This window comes from Garra rufa, chromosome 25 (genome assembly GCF_049309525.1).
Source record: "Garra rufa chromosome 25, GarRuf1.0, whole genome shotgun sequence".
Taxonomy (NCBI): Eukaryota; Metazoa; Chordata; class Actinopteri; order Cypriniformes; family Cyprinidae; genus Garra; species Garra rufa.
This window is the reverse complement of record NC_133385.1, coordinates 3517746-3530048: the sequence shown is the minus strand read 5'-3', so window position 1 is coordinate 3530048 and position 12303 is coordinate 3517746. Positions and strand designations below refer to the sequence as shown.

At 30.0% G+C, this 12303-nt stretch overlaps 1 protein-coding gene across 1 annotated transcript in view; it reads left to right on the top strand.

The window, feature by feature from the left end:
* The first annotated feature begins 481 nt into the window (after window positions 1-481).
* Window positions 482-12303, top strand: part of LOC141301027 (unconventional myosin-IXAb-like) — a 62258-nt gene continuing 50436 nt past the window's right edge. The window contains exons 1-4 of the mRNA XM_073831281.1: window positions 482-598; window positions 3303-3419; window positions 5182-5316; window positions 8135-8256. Coding sequence (XP_073687382.1) covers window positions 482-598; window positions 3303-3419; window positions 5182-5316; window positions 8135-8256 — 491 coding nt within the window. The remainder of the gene's footprint in view (window positions 599-3302; window positions 3420-5181; window positions 5317-8134; window positions 8257-12303) is intronic.

The following is a 12303-nucleotide window of genomic DNA, read 5'->3' as shown; positions in this document are numbered from 1 at the left end:
AGTTTTATTTTTTATTTTGTTGTGTTTGTCATTTTTAGTAGTTGTTGTTTGTTTTTAAATATTTCTATATTTTTTAAATTAGACTTTTCTTTTAGTTGTCATTTTATCAGTTTCTATTTTTCTTTTTTCTTTTGTCAATTTTAGTGGTTGCGGTTTGTTTTTAAATATTTCTATATTTTTTTTTCTAATTAGTAATTATTTTACTTTTTTGTTGTCGTTTTATCAGTTTCTATTTTTCATTTAAGCACCTTTTAAAAAGTTTTCCATCTAATATTTTATTTTCATTTTGTTTTGTTGTGTTTGCCATTTTTAGTAGTTGTTTGTTTTAAAATATTTCTCTGTTTTTTTAAATTAGTATTTTAGTATTTTGTAATTTTATTCATTTCTATTTATTTAAGTTCTATTAATAAGCTTTCCATCTAATATTTAATTTATTTTGTAGTTTTGATATATAAATAGTCATTAGTGGCAGCCCTTTCTAATGGTTTGTGTGTGTTTTGATGTCCAGGTGAAGGAGGAGGTGCTTTTCGAGGCTCTGACCACACGAAAGACTGTGACGGTGGGCGAGAGATTGATCGTGCCGTACAAACTAGCCGAGGTGAGACCTTTATTTCATTACAGGCTTCAAACCCTCCTTCTGCCAGTTGTTTCATGAAGCTGACGAGGTGTGAAATCTTGACGTGGGTTTGGTGGTTTTCGTGAGGTCTGTGGTCTGGAGTGTGGGTTTTAAGGGGTTTTCCTGTGAGCCGTTTGCTCTCGAACCCTCCTTCATCACCTGAGTGTCATTGTTCATCATTATCTTCTTTCTCCCACACAACAAGCTCATTTTTCACTAGTTTTGTTTTAGCTGACCCATCCAGACCCAGCTGAGGTCTTCCTCAAACATTTACATTTATGAAACATCAAATAGCATCTCAGAACATTATTGGCCTGTAGATCTTAGAAGAGATACATATTTATATATTTGTTATTTGTTTTTTATTTATTTGTTTTATTTTATTAATTAATTATTACATTTATATTTATATAATTTATATATAGCGCCATTCTCCACTAATAGATCTACAGGAAACATAAATAGACATCGCAATTTTAAATTAAAATGTAAAAGTTATTTATCCTAAAAAAGGAGCTGTACAAATATATTGAGATGGATTTTGTTACTTATACCAAAAATATAAATTCTTAAGGACATCAACAACTAAAATAAACCTCCAGAAATGTGTACAATATGGGACCTGTCAAAATGTAATTATTAATTTGTGTATATATTTTTTTCTTGTTGCTAGTTTAAATAATTAATCAATTATTGATCAAAATAATTATTTATATTTATTTTTGTTTTTATATACAACTGAAAAGAATTTAAAATATATATTTTTTTTCCATTTTATTTGTATATTTATTTATTTTATCTTCATTTTAGCTTGTTTTTTTTTTACTTTTGTTTCACGTAGCACCATCCTCTACAGAAAGGCATAAATAGACAAAACATTACAGAATATTTATTTTGTCTTGTTGCTAATATAATAATTCATATTTGTTTATTTTATATATTTATATAAACAAATAAACATATGAAAACAAGCTAAAATGAAGATAAAATAAATAAATATACAAATAAAATGAAAAAATATATATATATATTTAAATTATATATATATATATATATATATATATATATATATATATATATAATCTTGTTGCTTGTTTAATTAATTATTAATAAAATAATTTATTTATATTTATTTATTTATTTTTGTTTTCATTTTCATATACAACTGAAAAGTGTTTATTGTAAATATTTTTTGTTTGTATATTTTATTTATTTCATCTTGTAGCTTGTTTATATTAAGTAGTAATAAAATAATTATTTATTTTTGTTTTATGTTTTATATTATTATATATTTTATGTTTTAAACATTGTATAACTGAGATAAGGTGAAAATTAAGTATTTTATGTATATTTATTTGTTTTTTGTTTGTTTAATATTTGTATTTATTTATTTACAGACTGTGGAAAACGTCTGCATGTATGGTTAATGTTAAATATTTTCATTAACATTTGCTTTGAGTCAATTTAACTTTATTTTTATTTTAGCAGCTTTAATTTTAGAGCTTTAACTTCAGCAGCTGTATCACTATCAGTTCCCTTTTCTGCATTTTCTATTTAAATTTTTATTTTAATTAAATTTTTTGACATCTTGTTGTGTCTTTGTCATTTTTACTGACCTTTTATAATTTCTATCTTTCTGTATCACTACCAATTTTGTAATATTTTTTAGTTTAAGTACTATTTTTTTGTTAGTATTCATTCATTTTGCATGCATTTTTTTTTATTTGTTTTTTCAGAGACACACACACAGATGCAGATTTTTCCGTGATCTTAACGATGAGTTGTACTTATAAATCTCCTCCACCGTTTTTGAATACATGATCAAAACGGCTCTCAACCTTTAAATGTTAAAGTGTTGTCAATAATGAATCACGCAGGGGGTGTTTTATATAATATTTCGTCCCTCCTCCAGAATTGGTCTAAAAATAAAAGGTGAATCAATAATGCAGGAGCTTCTTCTGCAGAACTGAACATGAGCTTGTGTTTATTATGAATGTAGTCTGTGTTTAAATCCATCAACGTTTGGCCTGAACGTCCTTGAGTCTCTCAACAGCCAATCAGCTTCACTCTTCCCATCAGCCCTGGCGATGTGCTGGTAGACTTCAGAGCAGCTTTGATGGGTGTTAAGTAGCGAGTGTTTTATATGTTTTGGCTCGTACAGTTTCAGTAAGTGGCGTTCTTGGCAGCGGCTGAAGTTTTATGGGCTTTGCACACGCTGTAGGAGATCTGTGTGCCGCTCGAGCTTTAAATCAGCTGAGAGAGAGACATAGACAGAGACATAGAGAGAGAGAGTGGCTACAGGTCTGTGTGACACAGGAAGTGACTTATTAGTGGAAATTCAGGGACGTTTCCATGTGTGAGACCGCAGTTTCCCCTAAATGAGTCTGAGACGCACACACTTTCTCCCGCTGAGACGCAATCTCACTGTGATATCTGAGTTTCACACAGTGCTTTCAGTCTGTGAAGCAGCAAACACTGAATGTTGGGTCTGTTCTTCTTGATGCTCGTGATTCCAGGCGAACATTGCTCACGTCCTCTTCACAAAATGTAAATATCTAGTTTGATTTGTTCCTGTATTTCCTGATTTAGTCGCATTGACTGGCTGTGAGTGTGTTTGTGTGATGAGGATCTGAGAAACACACACACACATGTGATGGCTGTGATTGACAGGTGTGTGTCTGTGCAGGCGGGGACGGTGAGGGACTCGATGGCCAAGTCTCTGTACGGCGCTCTGTTTGACTGGATCGTCTTCCGAACAAACCACGCTCTGCTCTACAACAAAGACCTGGAGGATTCAGACAAGGTACAAACAAGCACAAACTCTCATACATATAAACACACACTTGCACAAACTCACTAAAACACAAACTGACAAAAACGCGCACAAACTCACAAACTTGCAAATAAACAAAAAACACACACACTCAAACTGACACACAAACTTGCACAAAAACTCCCATAACACAAACTCACGAAAACACTCACACAAACAAAAAAACTCACACAAACTTGCACACACACTCACAAAAACACTCAAACTTGCACAAGCACACAAACTCGCACACAAGTTCACACACACACACACACACACACACACACACACACACACACACACACACACACACACACACACACACACTCGAACTGACACACAAACTTACACAAAATCTCCCATAACACAAACTCACAAAAAAACTCACACAATCACACAAACTTGCACACACACTCACAAAAACACTTGCAGAAACACACAAACTCGCACACACAAGTACACACAACACACTCGAACTGACACACAAACTTGCACAAAAACTTCCATAACAAACTCACAAAAAAAACACAATCACACAAATTTGTGCAAACACACACCCACTAAAACTTACAAACTCACTCACAAAACAAAAGTTCACAAAACACACTCACAGAAACGCAAACTCACAAACACAAAAACTCTCACAAACACACAAGTTCACAAACACACAAAAATTTACACATTCACTCAGAAAAACACAAACTGACACACAAACTCTTAACATACATGCACCAAATGCATGCACCAAAACTCTAAAAACAAACTCGCACAAACACACCACAACTCACACTCACACAAACTCTCAAAAACACAAATTTACAAAAACTCACAAAACCACTAACTGCTATACACTCACATAAACTCACAAACTCAAAAACAACAAAATCTCACTAACTTGCACAAACTCACTCACAAAAAACAAAAACTCTCATAACACAAAATTAAATACTTGCACACTCTCAAACTCACAAACGTGCACAAACTCACACTCACAAAAAACAAACACACTTAAACTCACACATAAACTCACAAACTTGCAAATACACATACTTACACAAACTTGCGCGCACACACACACTCACAAATCACAAAAACGAACTGACACAAAATTGCACACAAAAAACTCTAACACAAACTTACAAAAACTCACACAAACTTGCACACACACTCACAAAAACACTCAAACTTGCACGAGCACACAAGCAAACTCACACATACAAAACACACAAGTTCACAAACAAACACACTCACAAAAACACAAACACACACAAAAACTCACAAACTTGCAAAACACATTTACAAAAAACTTACAAAAACACTAACTGCCACACACTTAGACACTCACACAAACTTGCACAAACACAAAGTCGCGCACACACACAAACACACAAACTTCACACAAATACAAAAACTCACACTCTCACAAACTAAAAAAAAATGCTCACACTCGTACTCATGTTAGCTACTCTAGTTAGTACTCGTGTGTGTGTGTGTGTGTGTGTGTGTGTGTGTGTGTGTGTGTGTGTGTAATAATCATAGCATACATGTTTTCTCGGATTATTGCCAGTTTCTACCTAGTACACTGATCAACAATCAGTACTATAATGTCTTTGAGCTGTGTAATCAATAACGTGTTGAACTCTGCGGGTCGTAATCCGTCCTGAGAGTGGTGATGTGGTGAAATCACACTTGTCACGCTCCTGGACCAGTGTTCAGTTTCACATTGACATGATGTGAGATGTGTGTGTTTCAGATCCTGTCCATCGGCGTGCTGGACATCTTCGGCTTCGAGGACTACGAGAACAACAGCTTCGAGCAGTTCTGCATCAACTTCGCCAACGAGACGCTGCAGCACTACTTCAACCAGCACGTCTTCAAACTCGAGCAGGTAACACATCTGCTCTGAATCTGATCACGAGTGTCGTCGTTTACTGTGATGTTTGCGGAGGCGTAACTCATCCTGAAGCGCTTGTTCTGCGCTCTCATGTTCACGTTTAATTATTTATTCAACACCGGAGCCTTAGACTATAAACAAGCCTGACGTGTGTTTAGATTTTAGATTGGGATCTTTTATGTGTTTAATATGAATATTGCGCTTATTTAAAGGAATAATCGTGGAAAAAATGTCATGGGTTTTTTGTGAACTACTCTAAGGGTTATTATAGTTCATTAAAACAGATTAAAATTAATCTCAATTTAAATAAAATAAAGAATAACTTATTACATTTAAATAAAATAGTTAAAAGTAAGCTTGTTTTATTTAACTCTTAATTTTATATATATATATATATATATATATATATATCAAAATAACTACAAATTAAATAAAAATAATAGTGTAATTAAAATTATATAAAAAGAATAAATAAATATCAAATATTAATTTTATTTAAAAAATTGTTATTTTAGTTAATAAAGTTTAGTATTTTGAGTAATTTAGTAATATCGATGTAGACAGAGGTTAAATAAAGTAAAAGTTGTGTTGGCAACTAGCTGAATTTTTTTTATTATAAGCTTTTAACTTTTTTCAGTTTCTAGTTTTAGTTTCGGTGAACTATAGTAACCCTGGTTGAATGGATAAATGGTTATTATAAATATCAAATATTAATTTTCAAAAAATAAAATATTTTAGTACAGTTAATTTTATACAAGAATATTTATGAATTAAGTAACTTATTATTTTTTTTACATTTTCATAATACGATAATAAACTATATAGACACATTTAAAAATAAATACTATTATTAAAATGCTATAAATTATATTACTTGCCTGAAAAGGATATTATTAATAAATATTAAACATCAAATATTAAACGTTTTCAAAATTTGTATTTTTGTACATTTTTCAGTTAATGTTTATTTTAATGTTCAAATAACTTTTTTTAATAGTTTTAATTATAGTTTCAGTTAAGTTTTATATAATACAATGTAATGTAATACATTTTATTTATTTATTTTACATTTTCATAATATGATCATAAACTATATAGACACATTTAAAAATAAATACTATATTATTAAAATAATGTAAATTATATCACTTCCCTGAGAGTGATCAATATTAAAGCATACAATCAGTTTTCAAATGTTTATTTTAATACATTTTAAATTTTTCAGTTAATATTTATTTGAATGTTTAATTTATTTCAAGTAACTTGTTTTATGGTTTTAGTTTCAGTGAACTATTATAACCCTGATCAAAAGGACAAAAGCCTGAAAAGGTTATTAATGTCTAATATTAATTTTCAAAAATTGGTTTTCATTTTAGTAAAGTTCATTTTATGCAAGAAAATGTGTTCATTTATTTATTTACATGATCATAAACTATAGACACATTTAAAAACAAATACTATATTATTAAAATGAGATGAATTATATTACTTCCCTGAAAGGGATATTATTAATAAATATCAAAGTTTACAAAATATCAAATCAGTTTTATTTTTTCTTCATTTTTCAGTTAGTTTATTTTAATGTTTATTTTATTTCAAGTAACTTTTTATTAATATCTAACATTATTTATAAAAACAACAACTTTATTTCATACAAGAAAATTAAATCATTAAAATATTTCATGTTCATAATGATCAAAAAACTATATAGATAATTTTGTATTATTAAAATTATATTACATGAATGAAAGAATATTAAAAAATACTTAAATTTAAAAATAATAATTAAAAAATATTTTTAAGTTGTTTATTTTATACATTATGAACTTAGTTATTATATACATTATTATTGTTTTGTTATTGTATTTATTTTCTGAAACACTTTGAGTTGCAATTTGTCTAAAGCTCACATCAAAGTAATGAAATAATATTCTAACTGCTGCAGAAATAATGAAATATTAAAAGACCTTACATTGAAAATGAGTTGAAGATTAATAATGTTGCTGTCATACACTACCAGTCAAAAGTTTTTGAACAGTATGAACATATTTGTACTATTTAAAATATATTTTAAAATGTAATTTATTCCTGTGATTTCAAAGCTGAATTTTCAGCATCATTACTCCAGTCTTAAGTGTCAAATAATCCTTCAGAAATCATTCTAATATTCTGATCTCAAAAAAACATTTATTATTATTAGTATTAGTATTATTATATTGAAAACAGCTGAGTCATTTTGTCAGGTTTCTTTGATGAATATAAAGTTCTGAAGAACAGCATTTATCTGAATGTCTTTATCATCACTTCTGATCAATTTAAAGCATCCTTGCTAAATAAAAGTATTAATTTCTATACTTTCTTCCCCCCCCAAAAAAAAATCATACTGTTTTAAATACTAATAATAGCAAAAAAAGATTTAAACTACAAATCATTAAATTACTTGATTTTTGAATGTTCAGGGCTGAAGTAATTATGCTGAAAATTCAGCTTTGATCACAGAAATAAATTTGATTTTACAATATATTCAGATAGAAAGCCATTCTTTTAAATAGTAAAAATATTTCAACATTTTACTGTTTTTGCAGTACTTTTGATCCAATAAATGCAGGTTTGGTGAGCTGAAGAGACCTTAAAAACATTAGAAAATCTGACTGTTCAAAAACTCTTGACTGGTAGTGTGTATTATACAAGATTAAATATAATATTGTAGTTATATTCAGACCTTTGAAACATTTTGAGCTGCAGTTAATGTTTGCAGTATTCCTAAATAATGAGTAATACTGAAGGTTTATGTGTGTGTTTGGTCTGTCAGGAGGAGTATCGGTCAGAGGGCATCAGCTGGCACATGATCGACTACATCGACAACACGGCCTGCATCAACCTCATCAGCAAGAAACCCACCGCGCTGCTCCACCTCCTGGACGAGGAGTGCAAGTGAGTCTTAATATCTGAACTTTATCGGACAAAACCAGCTTCATATTGCTTCCAATCACATTTGCATGACAGCACTCTTTGAAAAAGCACAGAAATACACACCACAGAGCCTTTTGACAATGCACTAACCAAAAACAAGGATGAAACAGCAGTGCATTTTGGATAAAGCACTGGGATTTAGGTTTTTGCATCACTAGGCGATGTCCAGATAAAATCGATTCTGATCCATTCGGTTGTTATATTATGTAACTGAATCTTATAATTTGTAAAGATCATTTGCGCATTTTTATTCTGTTCCACCCAGTATGTTTCTCTCTCGTTTTGTGAGTAGTTCGTATTTTTATTGCACAACTTGCCATACTGTTTGTGTTTGTTGTTCATACTCTGATCAAGAATACACTACGGATCAAAAGTTTGGGATCAGTAAGATGTTTAATGTTTTTAAAGAAGTTTCTTATGCTCATTAATTTGATCAAAAGTTCAGAAAACAATGTGAAATATTATTACGATCTAGAACAATGTTTTTTCTATACTAATATACATTAAAATGTAATTTATATCTGTATTTAAAGTTGAATTTTCAGAATCATCATTATTCCGGAATCATGTATCACAGGATCCTTCAAAAATCATTCTAAAATGCTGATTTGTTATCAATTTTGATATTATTATTTTCAGTACCTGTTATACTTTTTTCACTATTCTTTGATCAATAAAAGATTCAAAAGAACAGCATTTGCTTAAAATAGAAAGGTTTTCTAACCTTCAAAATTTTGGGGTCAGTAAGAAATTTATTTATTTATTATTATTTTATTTTTTTTAAGTTTCTTATGCTCATTAAGGCTGTGTTCACTTGGTCAAAAATACAGAAAACAATGAGAGAAATTATCATGATGTAAAACAAAGTTTCTTTTATACTAATATACATTAAAATTGAATTTATATCTGTATTTAAAGTTGAATTTTCAGAATCATCATTATTCCGGAATCATGTATCACAGGATCCTTCAAAAATCATTCTAAAATGCTGATTTATTATCAATTTTGATATTATTATTTTCGGAACCTGTTATACTTTTTTCACTATTCTTTGATCAATAAAAGATTCAAAAGAACAGCATTTGCTTAAAATAGAAAGGTTTTCTAACCTTCAAAAGTTTGGGGTCAGTAAGAAATTTATTTATTTATTATTATTTTTTTTTTTTTAAGTTTCTTATGCTCATTATGGCTGTGTTCACTTGATCAAAAATACAGAAAACAATGAGAGAAATTATCACGATGTAAAACAAAGTTTCTTTTATACTAATATACATTAAAATTGAATTTATATCTGTATTTAAAGTTGAATTTTCAGAATCATTATTCCAGAATCAAGTATCACATGATCCTGCAATTATCATTCTAAAATGCTGATTTATTATCAAGTTTGGTTATTTTTTAAATCTGTGATACTTTTTTCAGGATTCTTTGATCAATAATAGGTTTAAAAGAACAGCATTTGTTTAAAATAGAAAGGTTTTCTAACAATATACGCTACTGTTCACAAGTTTGTGGTCAGTAAACATTATTTCTTTATTAAATTAATATTTTTGTTCACCATGGATGTGTTAAATTAATAAAAAAGCAATAGCATAGATTTAGCTGAAGAGCCACATTAGAACGAGTGGCAAACGATTGGCATGTTAACCAATTAGCAAAAACGCTAGGTGGCGCTGTCTTTAAACTTCTCAGGTACCTTCTTTGGGAAGAATTGGATCAATATTCAAGGAGGAGTAGCAAAAAAAAAACTGTACTATTCTAATTATTCGCTACTGTAATGGGTGGAGCCTTAATTTAAGCTATTAAATATGATGAACATGAAAAGAGGAATCAGGTGTACAAAGTTTAATTTTTCTGGAATTAGGGGTTCAGGAGTTATAACCATTTTAATGTTGAATTTTTGAACTTGTGTTGGCAGTATAGAGTTGGTCCTAGTGACCTCAAAGTTGTTTTAATGTTTTAATGCACCTGTCAAATTTGAGATTTGGGGCTTTTTGCTTTTTCAGGTTTTATTATTATTATTTTTTTTCAGAATAGAGGAAAGAAAATACCCAAAAGTCACTGTGAAGTGTTTATTTTATAGCACTTTATCTATTTGTGTCAATAAATTTCAATTACAATACATATTTTTAAAAGTCGTTTTCTCAAAATGAGTTTTTTCTCTTACACTGAGCCATAAATCTCCACTTCAGAAGCACTTACACACACCAAACATTACATTACTTTTCCTGTCTATATCCTGAAGGTTTACACAGAGGGATTTGTTCAGATAAAATTATAAACTTAATTTTATACAACATTTATTCCCCCCAAAAATGGTAAAGAAAAATACATGTTACAAAATGCAGAAAATCCCCTCTGTAAAAACATTTGACTCTAATAGACCTTTTTCACAGAAACCGGAAATACGCAATCGCAGGGTATGCAGACTTCCTGTGTAATGTCAACACAGCAGAAAGCCGGGTAATTTAAAATTAAAATGGAGAGAGTCTACACAACTTCCCTCGCTGGTTTGTCAAAGATAACTTTTGCAGACCCCATAAGAGTCGTGTAGGAAAACTCCGTCAAAAAGAGGAACAAATTGGATAAAGGATATACGTTTTTCCACTAAGAGTTTATCCGCGTTTATACACGCTTAACGTACGTAAAAAATGACCAGAAAACCCCAAATTTCTGTCATACCTTACTTGGAACAAACACTAACTACTATCAAAAGAACGAGCCCTTATTCCACAGATAAAGTGCATAATATCACGTTAAGCGTTTTCTCCCCCATAGAAGCCCATTATAAGGAAACAGCTTGGTTTATTAACTTACCTTAACAGCGACCAGGGAAGACCAAACTTCTGTTAAATTTCACTTAAAATAAACACTTGCTGCTCTCAAAAGAACGAGCTCTCATTCAGCATATAAAGTGATCGCGCCCCATAGAAGTCTATTATACAAAAAAAAAAAAGCTTAACGTGGCTTAAAATTTTACTTATAATAAACACTTTCTGCTGTCAAAATAATTAGCTCTTATTGAGCATATAAAGTGAATAATATAAAGTGAATAATATCACGCTTTTCTCCCTATAGAACTCCATTAAGGAAAAAGCTTAACATGGTTTGTTATAATGGACTTCTATGGGGGGCGATCACTTTATATGCTGAATAAGAGCTCGTTCTTTTGACAGCAGCAAGTATTTATTATAAGTCAAATTTAACATACGTTTGGTTTTCCCTGGTCGCTGTTGAGGTACGTTAAACCACGTTAAGCTGTTTCCTTATAATGGGCTTCTATGGGGGAGAAAACGCTTAACGTGATATTATGCACTTTATATGTGGAATAAGGGCTCGTTCTTTTGATAGTAGTTAATGTTTGTTCCACGTAAGGTCTGGCAGAAACTTGCGGTTTCCTGGTCGTTTTTTACATACATTAAGCCACGTTAAGCGTTTTTCACGTTGTTTAACTGGTTACCGGCATACCGGGGCGGAAATGGGTTTACACAGCAATTACGTATTTCCGGCGCAAAATACGGAAGTTGTGAGAAAGGTCTATATGTCCAAAAAAAAAAAACAAGAATTTCAAAAGTGACTTGTTTAGTTTTTTGTACTAAAAATGTATGCAAATTAGTGCATATTTCATTAAATAATGCCTCATTTGTATATTTAAACCTATATATATTATATCAGCACTTGATGCTGACTGCTAGAACAGATCTGGGAATTTTTTTTTTATATAAAATTTAGTTATAAATTTTAGTTATAAAAAAATAAAATATAATAAACATGAAAGAAAAACTACAGACATATTTTATAAAACTACTAGAGCTAAAATATTGAAAAAAAAAATCATTGAAATTAAATATTGAAAAAATGAACTAGTTTTTTAAAAAATATATAAAAATAAAAATGTATTTAAATATGAATAAAAAAAAAAAATAGAATTTCAATGACAGTTAACCGATAGTAAAATTATATAAAATAACAGCATTTCAAAAGCATCTTTATTCCTAATTTAAAATA